Source organism: Scyliorhinus torazame, chromosome 3, assembly GCF_047496885.1.
Source record: "Scyliorhinus torazame isolate Kashiwa2021f chromosome 3, sScyTor2.1, whole genome shotgun sequence".
NCBI classification, from domain to species: domain Eukaryota; kingdom Metazoa; phylum Chordata; class Chondrichthyes; order Carcharhiniformes; family Scyliorhinidae; genus Scyliorhinus; species Scyliorhinus torazame.
The window spans coordinates 277,115,151-277,139,253 of NC_092709.1; the positions used below are offsets into that span (position 1 = coordinate 277,115,151).

The following is a 24,103-nucleotide window of genomic DNA, read 5'->3' on the forward strand; positions in this document are numbered from 1 at the left end:
ATGCCAATAAACAGACAAAGATTTGATTGGAAGCAACCAATTTTATTGGTCAGAACAGCCTTTTCTTGCTCTAGATGTTTTTAAGTTCCCAAACAGGCCTGTCATGTATTTCCCCCATTGCTCAACAAAGTTTCTACTCTTGCTGTCTCCATCCTGCAGGACAACAGTTTCAGGTCTGGAAATGACTAGTACTTAACTTATATGATACAAAAATTGGTCTCAGCATCAATGGTTACTCACTAACTTGAAATGGCACAACAAATTAGTCTATAACAACTACCTTTTGAACTATGTATGTGTGGCCTTTATCTACAATAGGTATGATCATTAAGGCTGTTTCAATATGTGCCAAACTAAAGTACAGTACAGGTGCCTGCACTGTTAGGAACAGAAACTCATGAATAACACTGTGGTGGTATGTATTAAGGGTAATACGGTACACCATGAATGCCGAGGAGCCATTGGAGGACAGACACTGGATCCCGATTGGATCCGCCGCCCACTGGGCTCCACCCAGATAGGCGGGATATAAGAACCTGGGTTAATCCCCGCAGCTGCATTCTGTGACTGAGCTGCTGGGGAACGAGTCTGAACAAGTCTGCTCAATAAAGCCTCGATTGAAGTTCTTTACGTCTCGCCTCGTGTGTGATCGATGGTGCTACAATTTATTGAGCAGACTTAAAAAGGAATATGGAGCTGCGGTTTGCCCCGGAGTGCCTGCGAATCGGCCCCCAAGCAGCTAACGCAACATCGGCATTTACGCACTGGCTGGCGTGCTTTGAGGGATACCTCCGAACGGCCCCCGACAGACCAACAGAAGACCAGAAGATGCAGGTCCTGCATTCCAGGGTGAGTCCCGAAATCTACTCACTCATCGAGGACGCGGAGGAATTCCCAGCGGCGCTCAACTTGCTGAAGGAGATCTACATTAGCCCGTCAACCAGGTCTACGCATGCTACCAGCTCGCGACGAGACGACAGGATCAATGCTCTAACGATCCTGGGACGAAACTGCAACTGCCCAGCGGTTACGGCGAACGAACATGCGGACCTCCTGATCAGAGATGCTTACGTAGCAGGTTTGGCATTGTCGCAAATTCACCAGAGACTTTTAGAGAAAGACTCTCTCGGACTCACAGAGGTACGGGCCCTTGCAGCCTCCCTCGACGTGGCCTCCCAAAACACCCGCGCCTATGCCCCTGACTGCGCTGCAGCCCCTTGGGCTCCGTGGACCCCGCCGCGACCGACCCCCCGGCAACCCCCACCCCTTCGCAAGCGTGCGCAGCCAGAATCCCAGACCACCCGGGGGGGGCCCCGCTGCTATTTTTGCAGGCAGCCAAAACACCCCCGCCAGCGCTGCCCGGCCCGCTCGGCCACCTGCAAAAGCTGCGGTACAAAGGAGCACTACGCAGCGGTGTGCCAGTCCCGTGGGGTCGCCGCTATCTCCAGGGAACAAAGGGGACCACCGGCTCAACCCCCCCAGCGACCCACGGGCGGTCAACGGGCGCCGCCATTTTGGACCCCGGACACCACAAGGGGGGGACGGGCGCCGCCATTTTCCTACCCATGGGCCGCGTGCGATCCATGGGAGTGGCCATTTTGTCCACCCCCGGCCGCTTGCGACTCATGGGAGCGGCCATTTTGTCCACCCCCGACCGCGTGCAATCCATGGACACCGCCATCTTGGCTGACAAGCAAGGACCCCAGCGTGGACGGCTCCACACTGCCTGAAGACAACAATCTGATACACCAACCACGTTTGGCATCGGTGACCCTTGACCAGTTGCGGCCCCGGACGCTCCAGACGACAACGACAAAGGTGCTGGTGAACGGGCACGAGACGCCGTGTCTGATCGACTCGGGGAGCACGGAGAGTTTTATTCACCCGGACACGGTAAGACGCTGTTCCCTTGTAATTCGGCCAAGCACCCAAAAAATTTTCCTGGCGGTGGGGTCCCACTCTGTTGAAATCAAAGGGTTCTGCATCGCAAACCTAACGGTGCAGGGGAGAGAGTTCAAAAATTACCGGCTGTACGTCCTTCCCCACCTCTGCGCTCCCACCCTCCTGGGGTTGGACTTCCAATGCAACCTCCAGAGCTTAACATTCAAATTTGGCGGCCCTATACGCCCACTGACTACCTGCGGCCTCGCGACACTCAAGGTCGAACCGTCCTCCCTGTTTGCGAACCTCACCCCGGATTGCAAACCCGTCGCCACTAGGAGCAGACGGTACAGCACCCAGGACTGGATGTTTATCAGGTCCGAAGTCCAGCGGCTGCTGAAGGAAGGCATAATCCAGGCCAGCAATAGTCCCTGGAGAGCCCAGGTGGTAGTAGTGAAGACAGGGGAGAAGCAAAGGATGGTCGTAGACTACAGTCAGACCATCAACAGGTACACGCAGCTAGATGTGTACCCTCTTCCCCGCATATCCGACATGGTCAATCGGATTGCACAGTACAAGGTCTTCTCCACCGTGGACCTTAGGTCCGCCTACCACCAGCTCCCCATTCGCCCCGGTGACCGCAAGTACACTGCCTTCGAAGCAGACGGGCGGCTATACCACTTCTTAAGGGTTCCATTCGGCGTCACGAACGGAGTCTCGGTCTTCCAACGGGAGATGGACCGAATGGTCGACCAGCACGGTTTACGGGCCACGTTCCCGTACCTCGACAACGTCACCATCTGCGGCCACGACCAGCAGGACCACGACGCCAACCTCCAAAAATTCCTCCAGACCGCTAACGCCCTCACCCTCACCTACAACGAGGAAAAATGAGTGTTTAGCACCGACTGTCTAGCCATCCTTGGCTATGTAGTGCGTAATGGAGTGATAGGCCCCGACCCCGAACGCATGCACCCCCTCATGGAGTTCCCTCTCCCCCACTGTACCAAAGCCCTGAAACGCTGCCTGGGCTTCTTTTCTTATTACGCCCAGTGGGTCCCCCAGTACGCAGACAAGACCCACCCACTAATCCTGTCCACTACTTTTCCCCTGTCGACAGAGGCCCGCCAGGCCTTCAGCCGCATCAAAGTGGATATCGCAAAGGCCACGATGCGCACCATCGACGAGTCCCTCCCCTTCCAGGTCGAGAGCGACGCATCGGATGTAGCTCTGGCGGCCACCCTCAACCAAGCAGGCAGACCCGTGGCCTACATCTCTCGAACCCTGCACGCTTCAGAAATCCGCCACTCCTCAGTGGAAAAGGAGGCACAAGTAATAGTGGAAGCTGTGCGACACTGGAGGCATTACCTCGCCGGTAGGAGATTCACTCTCCTCACTGACCAACGGTCGGTAGCCTTCATGTTCGATAGTGCACAGCGGGGCAAGATAAAAAACGACAAGATCCTGCGGTGGAGGATCGAACTCTCCACCTACAATTATGAGATCTTGTATCGTCCCGGAAAGCTGAACGAGCCGTCCGATGCCCTATCTCGCGGCACTTGTGCCAACGCACAAGTAGACCGTCTCCAAGCCCTCCACGAGGACCTCTGCCACCCGTGGGTCACTCGTTTCTACCACTTCATAAAGGCCCGCAACCTCCCTTACTCCGTCGAGGACGTCCAAACAGTCACCAGGAACTGCCAAATCTGCGCAGAATGCAAACCGCATTTTTTCAGGCCAGATAGAGCGCACCTGATAAAGGCTTCCCGTCCCTTTGAACGCCTCAGTTTGGACTTCAAAGGCCCCCTCCCCTCCACTGATCGCAACTCGTACTTTCTGAACGTCGTTGACGAATACTCCCGCTTCCCCTTTGCCATCCCCTGCCCCGACATGACCGCGGCCATCGGCACCATCTTTACCCTGTTCGGTTTCCCCGCCTACATCCATAGCGACAGGGGGTCCTCCTTCATGAGTGACGAGCTGCGTCAATTCCTGCTCAGTAAGGGCATAGCCTCGAGCTACAACCCCCGGGGGAACGGACATGTAGAGAGGGAGAACGGAACGGTCTGGAAGACCGTCCTACTGGCCCTACGGTCTAGGAGTCTCCCAACTTCCCGCTGGCAGGAAGTCCTCCCGGATGCCCTTCATTCTATCCGGTCCCTGCTGTGTACCACCACTAACCAAATGCCTCACGAGCGCCTCCTTGTCTTCTCGAGGAGGTCCGCTTCTGGAACGTCCCTTCCGACCTGGCTGGCAGCCCCGGGACCCATCCTGCTCCGGAAACATGTGCGGGCGCACAAATCAGACCCACTGGTGGAGAAGGTACACCTACTCCATGCAAACCCGCAGTACGCCTACATGGCGTACCCAGACGGCTGACAGGACACGGTCTCTCTGCGGGACCTGGCACCCGCCGGAGCTCCCCCCCCAACACAAATCACCTCTCCCTCACTCCCGCCGGTGCACCCCACTGCCACCCCCTTCCCGGGGGGGATCAGTTCTCCTCCCAGGCCCATCCAGGGGTGAGGAAACAGAGGGGGACAGCACGATGCTCCCAGAGTCGACCGGACCCGAGCCAGCACCACCACCACCCAGGCCGAGACGATCGGAAAGGGCGACCAGAGCACCATCTCGACTCATCGAATCGACTTAAGATGTATATAATTCAGTGGCCCAGTAAAGCGGCATTGTTGTAAATAGTTAACGCTGCAAATCGGGTAAAATGTGAATAATTCGGAGGCCCAGTAAAAGCGGCATGATTGTATATAGTTCAATGGTTAAGGCACCGACCCTGTAAACCCCTACCACCATACCACCCACCACCCCGCCGGTTTCTTTTTTAACAAGGGGAGAATGTGGTGGTATGTATTAAGGGTAATACGGTACACCATGAATGCCGAGGAGCCATTGGAGGACAGATGGTGGATCCCGATTGGATCCGCCGCCTACTGGGCTCCACCCAGATAGGCGGGGTATAAGAACCTGGGTTAATCCCCGCAGCTGCATTCTGTGACTGAGCTGCTGGGGAACGAGTCTGAACAAGTCTGCTCAATAAAGACTCGATTGAAGTTCTTTACGTTTCGCCTCGTGTGTGATCGATGGTGCTACAAACACATCAGCAATGAAGCCATAATTTTACACAAAATATTTCATTAAATTCAATTTGTTTTCAATTTCCTTCATTCAGACAAAATACAAGACCATAAGATACTGGAGCAGAATCTGGCCATTTTGTCCATCGAGTCTGCTCTGCCATTAGATAATGGCTGATATGTTTTTCACCCCCATTCTCCTGCCTTCTCCCGATAACCCGATCCCCTTATCAATCAAGAATCTATCTATTTCTATCTTAAAGACGTTCAGCCACTTGGCCTCAACAGCCTTCTGCGGCAATGTGTTTCACAGATTCACCACCCCCTGGCTGAAGAAATTCCACCTCATCTCCATTATAAAGGATCATCCCTTCAATCTGAGGCTGTGGCCTTGGGTTCTAGTCTCTCCTAGTAGTTGAAACATCTTCTCCATGTTCCTGATATCTAGGCCTCTCAGTATTCTGTAAGTTTCGATGGGATCCACTCTCAACCTTCTAAACTCCATCGAGCACAGACCCAGAGACCTTAGCTGCTCCTCATATGACAAGCCCTTCATTCCCAGGATCATTGAACCTCCTCTGGACCTGTTCCAAGGCCAGCATATCCTTCCTTAGATATGGGGCCCAAAACTGCTCACAATATTCCAAATGGGATCTGACCAGAGACTTATACAGCCTAAGCAGTACATCCCTGCTCTTGTATTCTACCCCTCTCAAAATGGATGCTAACATTGCATTTGCCTTCCTAACTGCCAACTGTTAACCTTAAGAGAATCGTGAACCAAGACTGCTAAGTCCCTTTGTGCTTCAGATTTCTGAAGCCTTTCACCATTGGGTGAATAGTGTATGCCTCGATTCTTCTTACCAAAGTGCATAACAGCATACTTTTCCATATTGTATCCTATCTGCCACTTCGTTGCCCACTCTCCTAGCCTGACCAAGTCCTTCTGCAGCCTCCCCACTTCCTAAAAACTACCTGTGCCTCAACATATTTTTGTATCATCTACAAACTTAGCAACGATGTCCTCAGTTCCTTCCTCCAGATCGTTAATGTATATCGTGAAGAGTTGAGGTCCAAACTGACCCCTGTGGAACATTATCAGTCACCGGCTGCCATCCTGAAAAAGACTCTTGTTTAGAGTCCTTAACAATGGAGTCTAAAATCTTATCAATGAATGAAGTCAGGCTAACCGGCCTATAATTTCCTGTCTTCTGTCTCCCTCCCTTCTTTAAAAGGGGTGTTACATTAGCCATTTTCCAGTCCCCTGGGACCCTCCCTGACTCCAATTATTCCTGAAAGATTACCACCAATGTATTCACAATCACCCCAGCCATCACCTTCAGAACCCTGGGGTGGAGTCCATCTGGCCTGGGTGATTCACCCACCTTCAGACCTTTCAGTTTCCCCATCACCATCTATTTTGTGATTGTCACTTTACTCACCTCTGCCCCTTGACGCTATTGAAATTCTGGTATGCCACTGGTGTCTGCCACTGTGAAGACTGATGCAAAGTACCTATTCAGTTCCTCCACCATTTCTTTGTTCCCCATTACTACCTCTCCAGCCTCCTTTTGCAGTGGTACAATGTCCGTCCTTGCCTCTCCCTTACCTTGTATATATTGAAAAAAAACTCCATCTCCTTTTATTAAACTAGCTAGCTTACACTCATATTTCATCTTCTCCCCTCTTATTGCTTTTTTAGTTGTCCTCTGTTTGCTTTAAAAGGCTTCCCATCCTCTGGCTTCCCACTAATTCTCGCCACATTGTATGCTTTTTCTTTTTCTTTTATTCTGTCCCTGGCTTCCCATGTCAGCTATGTTTGCCTCGTCCTTCCATTAGTATAGTTCCTCCTTCTTGGCATAAATTTCTGTTGTGCCTTCCATTACAACTCCTCCTATTTGGTGGAAATTGAATGGCTAAACTCCAGGAGGGGTTTGAATAATTGAAGACGCCTATCCCTATCCCCACAAATCTGCTTCCTCCATCCTCAACCCCAATTAAATTTCTCTTTTGAGCAAGCAAGCAGGACACCGCAAGAAGGAAGAGAGATCCTGATTTAAACAGGCAGCTCATGGACCAATGCTGCCAGCAGGACCTGATTGACAATATTAAATTGGGACTAGAGTGGGGTAGCCCCATTTCACAGAGTCCCAACTCTTCCCAGTCACAACCCCACCTCACAGCCCCCAAAACATTCCAAAACGCAGTTCTATCTCATAGACTCTAAAACCTTCCCGATTGCAACCCCCATCTCACCCCCCCGCCCCCCCCCCCCCCCCCCGCTCTTCTTGATTGCTGCTCCCACCGTACAGACGCTCAACCTTTCCGAATCACAGATTCCTTGTTACAGCCTTCGAATCATCCCCAATTGCAGCCTCCACTCATGGAAACCCTGCCCTTTCTGATTGCTGCCTCACTGTAGCCTGTTCATTCCTGATTTTAGTCCCCATCTCACTGCTCCCAGACCCTAACCTCACCATCTCTTCCCACCCCTTCCAATCACAACTCCAATCTCACAGACTCCCCCCGCCCTGATTACAGGTCCAAGGCCTCTCCATCCCAATCACAGCTCTAACCTCAGGCCATCCCCCCACCCCCATCACAATCTCAGCCACTGACTGTGGTGCGAGCTTTCCCCCATCTAGCTGTGAGAGACTGTGCCCCCTGCCAATTATTTGTGTTCCCACCTTCCGGCCAATCTGTCCAGTTATCAGGCCGGAAACTGCAACAGGATATTTAAAGAGATCCTGCCATTAATATCATCTGGGTCTCCACATAACACAGCCTTGCAGGTTTCTCCACATGCTACCGCCCTACCTTGCACCCTCTGTCTCCATTTTTGATGTTGAACCACTATTTCTGTAACTGAAGATGCTGGCCCTGTGGGCTCGCATGTTATGGAGTTTAATTTGGTTGCTGGCTTGCTAAGTGAATAGTATTTTCTGATGTATTGGGTGTTCTGGATCACATACAGGTCACCAACACTTGAAGTAGTGCAACACTATTTTATTAAAAGGTTAACTATTTAAACATACTTGAATTGTGGGTAAATACGATACCAGCTTTAACTAAAAACCTTTGCCTTGTCCTAACCAGTTGGTGCACTCAGCACATGGTGAATGTCTGTGTTGCAGGCTGTGAGCTCTGTGCTCCCAGCTAGCTGCTACTCGAATGAGTGGGAACTCTGATGCCCCCTGTCTTTATAGTGTGTGTGCTCTCACTGGTGATTGGCTGCGGTGTTGTGTGTGTTGATTGGGCCCACTGTGTGTCCATCAGTGTGTGTGTGTGTCTGCACCATAATATACTGGTGTATATTATGGCATTTTCATCTTGGATAAAAGAAAATCTACCAATATTGGAAATCTGTGATAAAAATATTGAATGTTGAAAGCTCATAGTGTGTCAGTTAACATCTGAAAGATAAAGACGTGTTAATGAGATGGGAGATGGGGTCCTTTTCAAGAACTATGATGAAAGGATTCATGCCAAATATTAATCTAGCAATGTCTTGATTTTAAAACTTTCACCCTTGTCATCAAATCTCCATTGCCTTGATCCTTCTTAGCTCTGTAATCTCCTCCAGTCCCACAATCCTCCTGTGCTTCTCTAATTCTGGCCTATTGTGCATCTGGATTTATATTCTCCACCAGTGGTGGCCACGCCTTCAGGTGACAAGATCCTAAGCTCTGGAATTTCCACTTTCAACCTCTCTACCTCTCTAACTCACTTTCCTCCATTAAGACCCTCCTTAAAATCTACCTCTCTTTGGCCATCTGACCTAATTTCTGCTTAGGTATCTCTTTGTCAAATACTGTTTTACGGCGACACTGCAGCCTCACGGCGCCGAGGACCCAGGTTCGATCCCGGCCCCGGATCACTGTCCATGTGGAGTTTGCACATTCTCCCCATGTCTGTGTGGGTCTCACTCTCATAACCCAAAGATGTGCAGGCTAGGTGGATTGGCCACTCTAAATTCCCCCTTAATTGGAAAAAAAAAATGAATTGGGTACTTTAAATTGAAAAAAATATTGTTTTGCAGCACTTTGAGATGTTTAATTATGTTGAAGACGATATATAAAGAAAACTTGTTGTATCTTTTTTATTTTGTCTTATATACATATGGTTACAGTGGACAGGTGATTTCTCGAATCTTCATAGTTTTTAATTGCACCTTCTCTTCTGTTTTTTTTCATTATATCCATTGCCTCCAGATCTAAAGGCAGACAGTCAATCAGCACAGTGCATCTGTCAACAATGATTTTGTGTTGACTGCCTGAAACTGTGCATCTGATTTCTGAATTATGCTTTCCTAAAGTCGTTTTATTTTGTTTCCTGCGTCCCTTGGTGGCCCAGTTGAGTTTGGCAGTTCATTGAGTGGACAACCGCAGGCTAAGAAAACCATGGATTATTATCCTGATACAGCATGTTAAATAATCACCCCCACTTTACTGCAGGCGACCTTTCTCTATCAGGGATATTTCTCAAACAGATCTGATTGCAATACTAACTATTAAACATTTTTTCCTTTTACTTACTGGGTTCTGAGGGTGAAAGCAGCACTGGTAATAGAGGTAGGGAGGTTGAGGCCTTTGGTGATTTCACGCCAGATTTTCTTATTGATGACTTCCACTAAGCCACCTTTTTCAGTGACAAGCTTATACAGACTGTACAGATCTAGCACCTGCTTGGCCATGATGGGAATCCGATTCACTGGAGTCCCTGTGTAAATGAAAAAAATATCCACAATCAATTACATTAGCTTCAACAAATCGACAGACATCCCACAGCTGTAGGCCAATTAATTTGACAAAGTAAAACACCTAATTGCTCACTTTCTGTCAAAAAGGAAAAATATTTACTCCCCTCCTAGTGGTATTGATGTTGTAAAGATAATGAATATAACAATTTCTGCTGTATTCAGTTCAACATAATTTAAAGGGGAGCTAGATCTGGAATATTCACCTTCACTTGCTTTGGTTGAGAACCTCAGGTGTGTGGTGCCAGCCCAAACTGCACCAGTGTAAAGAAGAAAAGAGATGAGACAAAACAAGAATTGATTAGGTGACGCTAAGCTTTGAGTTTTAGAAAATTGTTTGGGTGTGTGAAAAATAAATCATACTAGGTGGCTCCTAGGTATTTAGTTACATCTCTTATTTTGTTATTTTTTTTCTTCTTTTTTCATCACTTCACTTCTGAAGCCTTATATTCTTTATTTCAACAGTTAAACTATGGGAATCTTTGTACTAGAGCAGTATAAATTAATGGGTGTATCTATTCAGCCTGACTAGCATTAGCAATATGAGATTCTACCAATATTATCAATTTTATAGAACTGGTCTGGTTTAATCATGTAACACATGAGTGGAAGCCAACTATCTGTAATAATGCTCAAGTTGGTAACCAATGATCAATGAATATCAGAATTTAGGACTTAGGAGCAGGAGTAGGCCATTCATCCCTTCAAGCTTGCTCTGCCATTCCTGTTGCAACTCCACTTTGGCGTCTTTCAACACACACTCCTCCCCTCATAACCCTTAACTCCCTTAAAAAGTCAACTAAAAATGAGAAATTCAGTTATGGGTCGATTTTCACTATGCTTGTAACTGGGGCCTCAATGTTGCTGTCTAGGCTTTGTTGAAATTCCAGGGCACCCTTAACAAAGGAAAGTGACAACAGTAAGAGTTTTAATACTTCCACGCAGACACTGTCACTGAACAATTTTGTTGCGGGTCAGTCCCAGGACGTCATGTAGGAGGTGGAGGCATAGTAGTAATGTCACTGGACTAGTAATCCAGAGACCCAGAGTACTCTGGGGTCCCAGGTTCAAATCCCGCCATTGCAGATGGTGAAATTTGAAATCAATAATAATTGGAAGTTGAAAGTCTAATGGCGACCATGAAACCATTGCCAATTGTTGTAAAAACCCACCTGATTCACTAATGTCCTTGAGGAAAGGAAATCTGCCATCCTTACCTAGTCGGGCCTATATGTGACTCCAGCAAAAGTGGTTGATTCTTAACTGTCCCTCAAGGGCAATTAGGGATGGCCAATAAATGCTGGCACATCCTGCGACACCCACGTCCGATGAACAAATAATTTTTTTAAAGCTGCTCAGCACAGCATCTTCAAGTCAACCATCTTGATTGTTACCCATGACCACCCTCCTCCCTCACCCCATTAGTTTGGGGAAATAAGCTATGATTCCACACCGTTCAGCAACATTCACAATATTGACAACTTTTCAATTTTGAAGTGCTTTTTTATTAGGCCTGAGCTGACAAGTGGTGACAAGCATACATTAGATGTGTATTCCACAGTAGCAGGGAAAGGTGGTCTTGAATTTGAAAAAGCTCAGCCAATTTCCTCTGATCTTCAATGACACCAGAACCTCATTGTTTCCCCAAAATTGTCACCATGATATCGACCACAAGAATTTAACTGAACCAATCACTTTCAACGCATGGTTACTAATGCAGGTCAGAGGCTACAGATTCTGTACTCAGGGACTCATATCCCGATCTTCAAAAATCAAGGGTGGAAAACATAGGCAGAAAAAAGTGGTGAAATTAGGCAGTGATGCCTACCACATTTAACTGAATATCCTCTCTCTGCATTTGCCAGTGATATCACTCACTAATCCTTCCACACAAGTATATGTGAATGATTGTAGGGGTGTCAAAGCTTGCGGGTGCTATTCTCCCCCCCCACGCCGGGTGGGAGAATCGCCGGGACGCCGTGCGAATCACGCTATGCCGCCCCTACCCCGGCACGCGATTCTCCCACCCCCCCGAAAACCAGCGGCGCGCGATTCGCACCGGGCCACTCGGAGAACCGGTGAGCGGCGAGTCTCTGGCCGGATGGGCCGAGCGGCCGCTACGACACGAAAGATTCCCGCCGGCGCCGTCCACCCCTGGTCTCTGCCGGTGGGAACTCTGCGGGAACGCTGGGGGGGGGGGGGGGGCGGCCTGTGGGAGGGGGGGGAGAGGGGGGCTCCTTCACCGGGGTGGGCTCCGATGGGGTCTGGCCCGCGATCGGGCCCCACCGATCGGCGGGCTGGCCTTCCCCCGCCCAGGCCTACCTCCTTCCACGCGCAGCCCCAGAACACCGGCTCCATGTTGATGAGGGGCTGGTGTGCGTAAGATGTTCCCCACACATGCGCAGGATGGCGCAGCCCAACTGCGCATGTGTGGGTTGGCGCGGCGCCAGGATGCTGGAGCGGTGTGAACTGCTCCAGTGCCATGGGGGCCAGAATAGGTCGTCTCCGGGCCCTGTTTGCGCCGTCGTGAAACGTGACGGCGCAAAATCTTGGCCTCAATATCGGAGAATCGCCCCCTGCATCTCCAGTCCATTTACCTCCCATCCATCAGTGTTCCAGCTGCTCCCCTGGACTGCTGTCTGAACATGACAGCAAGTCTAAGGTAGCTGCCGAAGGTAACACAGGGTTGGGAAACGTAGAAAGTGGAAGCCAAGTAGAGATCTCATATCCTTCTAATGGCTTACCTGGTGACGGCCTCAGTGACCATTGAGCCCTTCAATTAATGTGTAAGCCTAGTCTTTGTGAACCTGTGGCCCCTTTATTGATGTTATCCATGGGTGCTCCAGCAATGGTTCTACAGCAGCAAAACCTTTTTTTGGGAGGGGCGTGCGGAGGGGACGGGGGGCGGAGGCTTTCACTTGTTCATGGGAATTCTGCTGAGAGTTCATCGTGAATATATAATGATCTGTAACCTAGGGATCTTGGTTTTGGTCATGGCGAAATCAAGGCAGAGGAGGCTCCATCCAACCCTACAGAGGCAGCATCAGGAAACCTAGCCCTAAGTCCAAGTGTACAAATTGCGGCCGCTATTCTGCCCTCCCACCCGGCGGGAACTCTACGGGAATGCTGGGGGGACGGCCTGTTGGGGGGGGGGGGGCTCCTTCACCGGGGTGGCCTCCGATCGGGGCCCACCAATCGGCGGGCCGGCCTTTCCCGCCCCCCCCCCCAGGCCTACCTCCTTGCGCGCGCTGCCCCAGAACACCGGCTCCACGTTGGTGAGGGGCCGGCGTGCGTAAGACGTTCCCCGCTCATGCGCAGGATGGCGCGGCCCAACTGCGCATGCGCAAGATTAGGCTGCCCCAACTGCACATGCGCGGGTTGGCGTGGCGCCCATTTGGTGCCGCGTAAGGACGCTGGAGCAGTGTGAACCGCTCCAGCGCCGTGCTGGCCCCCTGTGGGGGCCAGAATAGGTCATGTCCGGGCCCTGTTTGCGCCGTTGTGAAACGCGACGGCGCGAACACTTGGCCTCAATATCGGAGAATCGCCCCCAGCATTCTTGTTTTTATTGATGTCTTGCGATAGCACTTCCAACCCCTCTAATTAGTGCAATACTTTGGCACAGAAATTTCAAATAGATCACACCATCTAATGTTCAGCCTTTGAACAAAACCTTCACATTTGCTGGGATTGTAAATGCTGAAACTGCACTGCAGATATCATGAGATATGGGATGATGTATCAATACGGAAAGCAGATTATTGAACCTGATAATGTGTGTGTAAGTGGTTCTTTTGTACACTTGGCCTTTCTAATTAACCCGAGGTTAGCTCAAAGAGCCCTATAGTAAGCTGTGGATTTATGATAATAGCAGAAAGACTAGTTCATTAAATATATGTCTGGCTGTATAAATCTTGGTACACGCAGGGATTTCCTTGAAGAAGAGTTTATAAATCACACTGGCACGGACATTATTTCCTTTTCATTCAATCATCTTTTATCTTTCTAAGTGAATCGAAATAAAGAAAGAAAGTTTTGGAGTTTTAAATTATGCAGGTCATCTGCGGGATTCTCCGTCGGCGGGATGTTCCGCTTCACCGGCAGCGCACCCACGCCCACAGTTTCCCAATGGCGTGAGGTGGCCACAATGGGAAACCCATTGACCGGCTGCAGGAATGGAGAATCCTGCTGCCTGTGGGGGCGCACCGTGCCGGATAACGGGGCCGGCGGGATGGAGAATCCCGCTCTATATATTTAAACTGTTCTGGTCTTCAAAAAATACAACGCTCACAAGATCGATTGGATTTGGATTTGTCTATTGTCACGTGTACTGAGGTACAGTGAAAAGTAATTTTCAGCGAGGAGCTCGACAGATCATTAAGTACATGAAAAGAAAAGAAAATACATAATAGAGCAACACAAGGTACACAATGTAAATACATAGACACCAGCATGGGTGAAGCATACAGGAGTGTAGTGTTAATCAGGTCAGTCCATAAGAGGGTTGTTAAGGAGTCTGGTGTCGTTTAGGAGGATTGGTGTACAAATTGTATCTCTGGATGTGTCCCCATATTGCAACGCTTCAATTTTCTGTGTCCAATATGGAAGGGGTGCAAGGGCCTGGTGCAGTGGGTCAGCAAGCTTCAAATCCATGCCTAACCAGTGCACTAAATTATGTTACAATCTTACATATCAGTCACTTTGTGGTACAGAACTTAAAAATTGCTGAAACGAGAAATGTTGCCGAAGCTTTTCACCTTGTACTCATCAGGACAAATGCAAGAGGCTCTGAGCTTTGACAAAGGGTCACCTGGACTCGAAATGTTAGTTCTTTTCTCTCCCTACAGATGTTGCAAGACCTGCTGAGATTTTCCGGCATTTTGCCTTTTGGTTCCAGCCTGGAAGGAGCCAGACGCATAAAGGTTCATGGCCATGGTCTCCTTCATAGCCACACACAATGCTGACCCTGTCCTGGACAGATATGGTCTCCTGCTCAGAGCCCTTCTCCTTCTCCCTGTTCCAGCTATTTGTCCTGCCCTGTGCCACATCTACCCATTTTCCCTGCCATGCTGTGGTCCAAGGGGAATGCATATGACTATACCTATATGTGGAATGAATATCCTTAGTTAGGACTTCAGCATGTGCCACACCTCTCCCTGCAGATGTAGCAAATTTATAGGACTCTGGAAACACTCTACAACTGCAAAAGAGGAAGAATAAATCATCAGATTATTTGAAAGTATTTGGTGATCCCCTTAGATAATGCTGGTGGAAGGTCATAGATTATCATAGAATTTACAGTGCAGAAGGAGGCCATTCGGCCCATCGAGTCTGCACCAGCTCTTAGAAAGAGCACCCTACCCAAGGTCAACACCTCCACCCTATCCCCATAACCCCACCCAACACTAAGGTCAATTTTGGACACTAAGGGCAATTTATCATGGCCAATCCACCTAACCTGAACATCTTTGGACTGTGGGAGGAAACCGGAGCACCCGGAGGAAACCCACGCACACACGGGGAGGATGTGCAGACTCCGCACAGACAGTGACCCAAGCCGGAATCGAACCTGGGACCCTGGAGCTGTGAAGCAATTGTGCTAACCACAATGCTACCGTGCTGCCCTTTTTAAAAAAGTGTGAATATTTAGATGTTCCCGCCCTTTCTGTTGCTGAGCGCAGATTGAATTGTGCATGATTAAGGAGCAGTATTAACTGGAGCACTGAGCCCTAAAATGGCAGTGCTGGCATCAAATGAGTATTATACTCTGATTTATGTCAAGAACTGCCTACTCTGGTTACTTCCAGCAGAGCCAGGTTTGTCCTGTAAACAAAAACAGGAAAAGTCCAACCCGAACAATTACCACCCCATCTACTCTGGATCATCAGTAAAGTGATCAGAGGGGTCATCAACTGTGCTATCAAACGGCACTTGCTTAGCAATAACCTGCTCACTGATGCTCAATTTGGGATCCGCCAGGGTGGCTCAGCTCTTGACCCCATTACAGTCCTGGTTCAAACATGGACAAAAGAGCTGAAAGTCAGAGGTGAGGTGAGAGTAACTGCCCTTGACATTAAGGCAACATTTGACCGAGTATGGCATCAAAGAGGTCTAGGAAAACTACAAGAGCAGGTCAGAGTCTAGGAATCCTGCAGCGGGTAACTCACCTCCTGACTGCCCAAAGATTGTCCATCACCTGGAAGAGATAAGTCAGGAGTGTGATGGAATACTCACCACTTGCCTGGATGAGTGCAGCTCCAACAACACTCTAGAAGCTTGACACCATTCAGGGCAAAACAGCTGTTTAATTGGCACCCCCTCCAAAAACATTTGCTCCTTCTACCACTGACGCACAGTAGCAACCGTGTGTATCATCTACAAGAGGCACTGCAAGAACTCATCGAGGTTCCTTAGTCAGCACCTTCCAAACCCATGACCAGTACCATCTCGGAGGACCAAAGCAGCAGACGCTTGGGAACACTGCCACTTGGGGGTTCCCCTCCAAGTCACTCACCATCCTGACCTCCCTTCACTGCCACTGGGTCAAAATCCTGGAACTGACTCACTATCTGCACTGTGGGTGTACCTACACCACAGTGACTGTAGCGACCCACCACATTCTCAAGGATAATTAGGGTTGGGCAAAAATTTCTGGCCTAGCCGGCGACTCCCGTAAGTGAATTTCAAAAAACCTTAAAATAAAAGCGAAATACTGTGGATGGAAATCGGAAGCAAAAATAGGAAATGTTGGAAAAACTCAGCAGGTCTGCAGCATCTGTGGAGAGAGAAGCAGAGTTAACCTTTTGAGTGCGTATGACTCTCCTGTGTATGGACTAAAAAAATGGCCGACATACTACCAAAGGGATTCCAATTTCATGGTCAATATGTTTTATGAAATCGGCCTCTCTATTTCAGTGACGTTCTTAAATTATTTAAAATAACAAAGGTCAATGCCTGTATTCCTGTAAGAATTTCTAATGCCATCCCAGTACCACCTCCATCATTTTTCCCAACTACCACAGTTGGAGAAGTCACAATGTCCATTCTCTTTCTTTACATTGTGTGGTGCATATTTTGAAGAGTATTTGAGGGATCAGTACACGAGCCAAATATTGCTGAATAACTACTCTCTGCCCTGTTGTTGTAGCCATGGTTTGATATGATTGGTGCATTTAAGTTTCTGGTCAGTAGCAACAAAGATGGCAGTGTTGCTGAAGGTCTGGGGGATGTCAGGGCTTTCTCTTGTTCAAGATGGTCATTAGCTGGGACTTATGTGGCACAAATGTTACCTGCCATTTCTCAATTCATGTCTTAGTGTTGCCCAGGTCCTAATGACATGCTTTATTATCAGAAGAGATGTAAATAAAGCTTAGTGATAGGGAATAATCAAAATGTAGCCCCATCTCTGACCTAATTAAAGAGAGGAGGTCATTGTTGAAGCAGCTGAAGATGCTTTCACTGTGGCCACTTCCCCAAGGGACTCATGTAGCTGTCATGTTGGGTGTTCTGATGCACAAATGATCCAACACGGCTGTAGATGGTACAACTCTGTTTTATTGTCTAAACAACGGTAACAACTAACTGCTGGCTTGGGTACGTGCTTCACCAGCTAACCTGTGGACCCAGCCCTATCACTATCTTAATGAGGCACTCAGCACATGGTCTATGTCTGAGTGGCGTGCTGTGAGCTCTGTGCTCTGAGCTATCTCCTGGAAGAATGAGCGGGAACTGTGGTGTTCCCTGTTTTATAGTGCGTGTGCTCTCACTGGTGATTGGCTGCAATGTTATGTATGTGCTGGTTGCTCCAACTGCCTGTCCATCAGTGTGTGTGTGATTGCACCATGATATGCTGATCTGGATATCATGACATCCCCCCCTTTCACAAAGGATATGTGCCGACATGCTAATAAATAGAAATGTGTACTGAGTGCATCTGAGTATGTGTGTGCAATATTTACAACATGTACATGAGGCTAAACTATATACAGAGGAAGGTGTCAGGTGCAACAGAACAACAAGGTTGTACCAATAACAGAACAAATGCAATCAACAAACGACGAGAGAAAACTTCTGGAACAATGAACGACAAGAAAAGAAACTCGTTAACAGTACTGTAAAACAATTCAGTGAGTCCAATGTGCTAACAGGCTCATAAGTCAAGTCTCACAGGTGGGCGACAAATTCGGAGCTTGAGCAGAATGCACTGGAGGCGAGGGGTCATGTCGTTGAAGTCCTTCTGAATGATGCCGACCAGGGGGCAATGGTCAGTCTCCAGTGAACTGCGGAAGACCATATACATAGTCGTGAAACTTGTCGATGCCAGTCAACAGGCCTAGGCACTCCTTCTCAATCTGCGCATAGCGATGTTCTGTGGGGGTCATGGCCCGCGACGCATAGGCGACCGGAGCCCATGATGCGGTGTCGTCCCGTTGCAGGAATACAGCCCCAATGCCAGGCTGGCTGGCGTCAGTTGAGATCTTTGTTTCCCATGTGGTATCGAAAAACGCCAGTACCGGGGCAGTGGTGAGCTTGACCTTGAGCTCCTCCCATTCACTCTGGTGTGCGGGCAGCCGTTGTCTTTTTGACCAGGTGGCGAAGAGCAGTCGTGTGCGAAGCAAGGTTAGGAATGAACTTCCCCAGGAAGTTGACCATCCCGAGAAAGCGCAGCGCTGCCTTCTTGTCTGACGGCTGCTGCATGGCTGCGATGGCTTCCACTTTGTCGGCATCCGGCTGCACACCTGACCGGGAGATGTGGTCCCCCAAAACCTTTAGCTCAGTCTGGCCAAAAGAGCACTTGGCTCGGATAAGGCGCAGGCCCTGATCCCGTATCCATGCAAAGATACGCTGGAGACGACTGATGTGCTCCTGTTGTGTGGTGGACCAGATGATAACGTCGTCTACGTAGACGCGTACCCCTTCGATGCCCTCCATCATCTGTTCCATGATGCGACGGAACACTTCGGAGGCCGAAATGATGCCGAATGGCATCTTATTGTAGCAGTATCTGCCAAATGGAGTGTTGAATGTGCACAGCTTCCTGCTGGACTGATCCAATTGAATCTGCCAAAAGCCCTTTGAGGCATTAAGCTTGGTGAATATTTTTGCCCGAGCCATTTTGCTCTTGATTTCTTCTCATTTGGGTATGGGGTAGTGTTCCCTCATAATGTTGTGATTCAAATCTTTTGGGTCGATACAGATCCGGAGCTCGCCGGAGGGCTTCTTGACGCACACTATGGAGCTGACCCATGGTGTAGGCTCCGTGACCCGGGAAAGCACTCCTTGGTCCTGCAGCTGCTGCTTGAGGTGGTCCTTGACTGGTGCTGGGACCCTACAAGGTGCGTGAATGACTGGGGTGGCGTCCGGTTTGAGCCGTATTTTGTACGTGTAGGGCAGTGTGCCCATGCCCTCGAAAACCTCCTGGTTGTGCGCGAGGAGTGAGTGGAGCTGCGCTATAAAGTCTGCATCCGGGAAATTGGACGTGCCTTCTGGAGACAGAGTGTGTACCCGCTGAACGAGGTGGAGGATCTTGCACGCCTGTGCGCCTAGCAGAGAATCCTTCGACGGTCCTACAATTTCAAATGATAATGTGGCTTTGTGTGAGTTGTGTGTAACATCGAGCTGGCAGGACCCCGTGGCCGGGATGACGTTTCCATTGTCGTCAACCAGCTGACAGTGGGATGGCAGAATCGGTGGTTTAACCTTCAAGGTCTGGAAGGCTGACAATGCGAGGAAATTGGCGGAGGCACCAGTGTCCAGGCGAAATGTGATCTGGGATCGGCTGACCGTTAGGGTGGCACACCACTCATCGCCTGGATCAATGCTGTGCACTGGCAGCGGCTGGTGGTTCCGACTTGGGGACATCCGGTTCTTGTGGATTACCGCAACGCGGAAGGGCTCCTTGTCTTCGGTATCGCTGGTCTCGCTGGTCTGCATATTATCTGGATATGACTCAGTGTAGGGGGCCTGAATCGCCTGCATGTCCCTGCGAGGCTGGCAAAATTGTTGGGAGTTGGCAGGTTGAGCTGCTCGACAACAGGCAGCATAGTGGCCCATCCTGCCACAGCGGAGGCATTGTCGCGCCTTGGCCGGACATTGCCGCTTTAAGTGGGCGGAGCCACAGTTGCCACACATCGTGACGTCATGGCGTCCGCTGCGTTCGTTGCGCCACCGCGCATGCGCGGTGCGGTCCTGCGTAGAGCGTGCCTGCGCATCACGTCCCTCTGCATCAACATCCCCTCTTTTGGCGCGTACAAGCGCGGGAGGCCTCAGTAAGCGCTCAAAATGGCCGCCCTCATCCGGGCCGCGGGCCGGGAGGAACTCGATTGACTGGACCCGCTCCGCCTCGTAGGACCCGTGCAGTGCCGTTTCGTCCACCTGGATTGGGGAGTACCGGCTGGTCGCGTTTTCATAGAGGACGCAGGTCTCAATGGCATTCGCTAGGGTGAGGCACTTTATTTTAAGGAGCTGCTGGCGTAGGGTGTCCGCGATGACCCCAAAAACTATCTGATCCTGTATCATGGAGTCGGAGGTGGTCACATAGCCGCAGGACTGCGCGAGGATACGGAGGTGTGTCAAGTAAGATTGGAAAGGCTCATCCTTACCCTGCAGGCGCTGCTGGAATAGGTACCTCTCGAAGCTCTCATTAACTTCCAGGCTGAAGTGTTCCTCGAACTTCAGAAGCACCGTCTTATATTCTGTTTTGTCCTCGCCTTCCACGAATGCCAGGGAGTTATAGATGTGGATGGCATGTTGCCCCGCCATGGAGAGGAGGAGGGCGATCTTCCTGGTGTCCGATCTTCCTGGTGTCCGATGCATTCTCCCTGTCTGTGGCTTCGAGGAAGAGCTGGAAGCGCTGTTTAAACTGCTTCCAGTTTACGCCGAGATTTCCAGCGATTCGGAGCGGCTGCGGCGGGCTGATGTTTTCCATGGAGCAGGATGGCGGATTTCTGAAAGGGTGCAGGTAGGTCTCACAGTCGCTGGTTAGCGTCCACTACTGGCATCATATCGTGTTGGGTGTTCTGATGCACAAATGATCCAACACGGCTGTAGATGGTACAACTCTGTTTTATTGTCTAAACAATGGTAACAACTAATTACTGGCTTGGGTACGTGCTTCACCATCTAACCTGTGGACCCAGCCCTATCACTATCTTAGTGAGGTACTCAGCACATGGTCTATGTCTGAGTGGCGAACTGTGAGGTCTGTGCTCTGAGCTATCTCCTGGAAGAATGAGCGGGAATTGTGGTGTTCCCTGTTTTATAGTGCGTGTGCTCTCACTGGTGATTGGCTGCGATGTTATGTGTGTGCTGGTTGGTCCAACTGCCTGTCCATCAGTGTGTGTGTGATTGCACCATGATATGCTGATGTGGATATCATGACAGTAGCGATGTCCTGGGACTGGAATGATTGGCCTCTGACAATCACAATAATCTTCCTTTGTGTCAGGTCGGACTCCAGCTACTAAAGGCGTTTCTCTTAGACACCAGAGAGACACTTAATTTTGCTTGGGATCCCTGATGTCATGCTTGTTGAAATTCTGCCTTGATTTGAGGCCATCGTTCACTTAACCTCTGGCAGTCAACTTTTTTGTCCATGTTTGGCTCAAAGCTGTGATAAGGCAAGTGCAACATCCAAAGGGAATATGTAGCTTAATGACATGATTGCTAACTCTTTTAGAAAGAAAGTCACAGTTAAATCATATATTCTAGTCTCCTGCATGTGTCTCCCTTAATCTATCAGTATCTGGGGCGCGATTCTCCGACCCCCCCACCGGGTCGGAGAATCGCCGGGGGCTGGCGTGAATCCCGCCCCGCCGTGTCCCGAATTCTCCGCCACCAGAGATTCGCCGGGGGCGGGAATCGCGCCATGTCAGTCGGCGGGGGCGGGAATCGCGCCGCGCTGGTCGGCGGGCCCACCCCTGGCAAGTCTCCGGCCCGCGATGGGCCGAAGTCCCGCTGCTGTCAACCCTCTCCCGCCGGCGTGGATTAAACCACCTTTTGAACGGCGGGACAAGGCGGCGCGGGCAGGCTCCGGTGTCTTGGGGGGGCGGGGCGATCTGGCCCCGGGGGGCACCCCCACGGTGGCCTCGCCCGTGATCGGGGCCCACCGATCCGCGGGCGGGCCTGTGCCGTGGGGGCACTCTTTTTCTTCCGCCTTTGCCATGGTCTTCACAATGGCAGAGGTGAAAGAGACCCCTCCCCTGCGCATGCGCGGGGATGACGTCAGCAGCCGCTAACGCTCCCGCGCATGCATCACCCGCCGAAGACCTTTCGGCGCCAGCTGGCGTGGCGCCAAAGGCCTATCCCGCCAGCCGGTGGAGCGGAAACGACTCCGGTGCGGGCCTAGCCCCTCAAGGTGAGGGCTTGGCCCTTAAAGGTGCGGAGACTTCTGCACCTTTGGGGCGGCCCGACGCCGGAGTGGTTCCCGCCACTCCATTACGCCGGAACACCCCGCCCTGCCGGGTAGGGGAGAATCGCGCCCAAGGTAAATTATATCATATAAAATAATGTTTTTATCCAGTATTGACCCGTCCATTTCATTTTATAGAAACCTTAATTACAGGTGAAATAGTTTCCGTTTCTTGAAAGACTTTAAAGTCAACTGTAGCCAGTTGCAAAATTCTATAAAGGAGAGATTGTGAATTAAGCTAATTTACATTTCGAGCAATAAGTTGGATATGCAAATTAATCATATTTCAATGCTTTCTGAATATTGAAACTAAACTCAAAAGTCTTGTTGAGGCAAACTAGCTGATGCTGTTTTCACAAGCAGAGTGAAAATTGGAACTAACCAGGTCCTATAAACTGAGCTGAGTCGAGAAAATTCCTAACTCGAGATACCAATCGCCGTGGAGAAAATCAGTCCTTCTGTCTCTTTTTGTTGAATGGGTCAATTGGGAATAAATTGTTCTAAGAAAGCCAAGATCTACATGCAGCGTTCAGTATGGGACTAAGCTGGAAATCTATGTCTGCAATGTCTTGTTTAACTTCTGCACCTTTATTGGTTTCAGCACAAATGCATTAGATAAATCCAATTGAACGTGTGAAAGCAAGTGGTATAAAATCAATACTTCACAGAAATTGATGTAATTTTACTCAATTGAAACAATGTTTTTTTTACTCAAACTAACACATTTTCTGCTGAAAGTAACACATTTTATTTTAACCAATTCACTTTCATTGCTAACATCATGTTTGTTTTCTTCGAAAAAAATCTATTCCAAAAAAATATACTTTTCCACTTCACACTTGATCTGTGCCATCCACTCGTACCTATTCCTGAAATAAATCTGTACCTCCTGGATTTAATAACACTAAATGATCCATAAATGATCCTTCTGCACTGTAAATTCTATGATCTATGATAAAAGAATTATCTCACTAATAACTGACAACAAACTTTGTAATATATGTTTCAGTCTTGGGTTTTGTCTGCTATAACTATATCTATATCAGCAACAGTAACTGTAAAAGAGAAATTGAACAACTCCTTGCAGCAGCAACTCTATTATACCTCCACTTAGTAACATTCTTATTCTCACGGGGCCAGACTGTTTGACTTTTCCTCCAGTGCTGTGTGTTCTCCTGGATCTTACCTCCCTCTGAAATGTACTTTTCCCATCCCAACACCGTTGTTGTGGCAAATATGAAGGAGAGTGTCATCTATTGATGGGTTGCATTTGCTTTCCATTCTCTTTCTGCCTCTCTTGTTTCATTGATTTTGTGTATAACATTGTTCAAGAGGAAACCCACGATGCATAAAACTTTCCCCTTCAATTTTGTTGCCACTGTACGACTAGAAATGCAATTACTGGAACTATCGTAGAGGTTGCGTTATTTCTCTCATTGTAAGTTGCCAATAGCACATTAACAGTGTAAGGCCACTGTGCTACCCCATGTGCCACTTTTGTAAAATAATTAAACTCTTCTAGTTTGCCCTGTTGCAGAGAAGTGAATTGAAGAAAACTAAAAATGTATTTGTTTCAATTGAGTAAAAATATATCAATTTCAATGAAGTATTGATTTGGTACCACTTGCTTCCACACATTCAATTGGACTTGAGCACATTTTGTCTGTGCGAGAAAAAACTTTAAATTATTCTTCTATGTGTATCTTCATGCTAATGGTGTCCTGTCCTTATTTATGACAAACGGGCTGGAATTCTCCGGCTGCTGGGATTCTCTGTTCCCACCAGTAGTGCACCCTCGCCCGTAGGTTTCCCGACATAGGGTGACTTCAACGGGAAATCCCACTGACAAGCGGCAAGAAGAGAAAATCTCGCCTGTGAATGGCACATCGCTGGGGAACGGGGAGAACGTGGGTAAATCTGATGGAAAATTTAAAATATAAAACTTTCAAAATAGACAGAAGGAAGGAG

General features: G+C 49.2%; 1 protein-coding gene across 9 annotated transcripts in view; it reads right to left on the bottom strand.

The window, feature by feature from the left end:
* Positions 1 to 24,103, bottom strand: part of arid3c (AT rich interactive domain 3C (BRIGHT-like)) — a 709,278-nt gene that overhangs the window by 46,139 nt on the left and 639,036 nt on the right. For all 9 annotated transcript variants that reach the window (XM_072497280.1, XM_072497279.1, XM_072497273.1 and 6 more), the window contains exon 4: positions 9,509 to 9,692. In XM_072497280.1, coding sequence (XP_072353381.1) covers positions 9,509 to 9,692 — 184 coding nt within the window. The remainder of the gene's footprint in view (positions 1 to 9,508; positions 9,693 to 24,103) is intronic.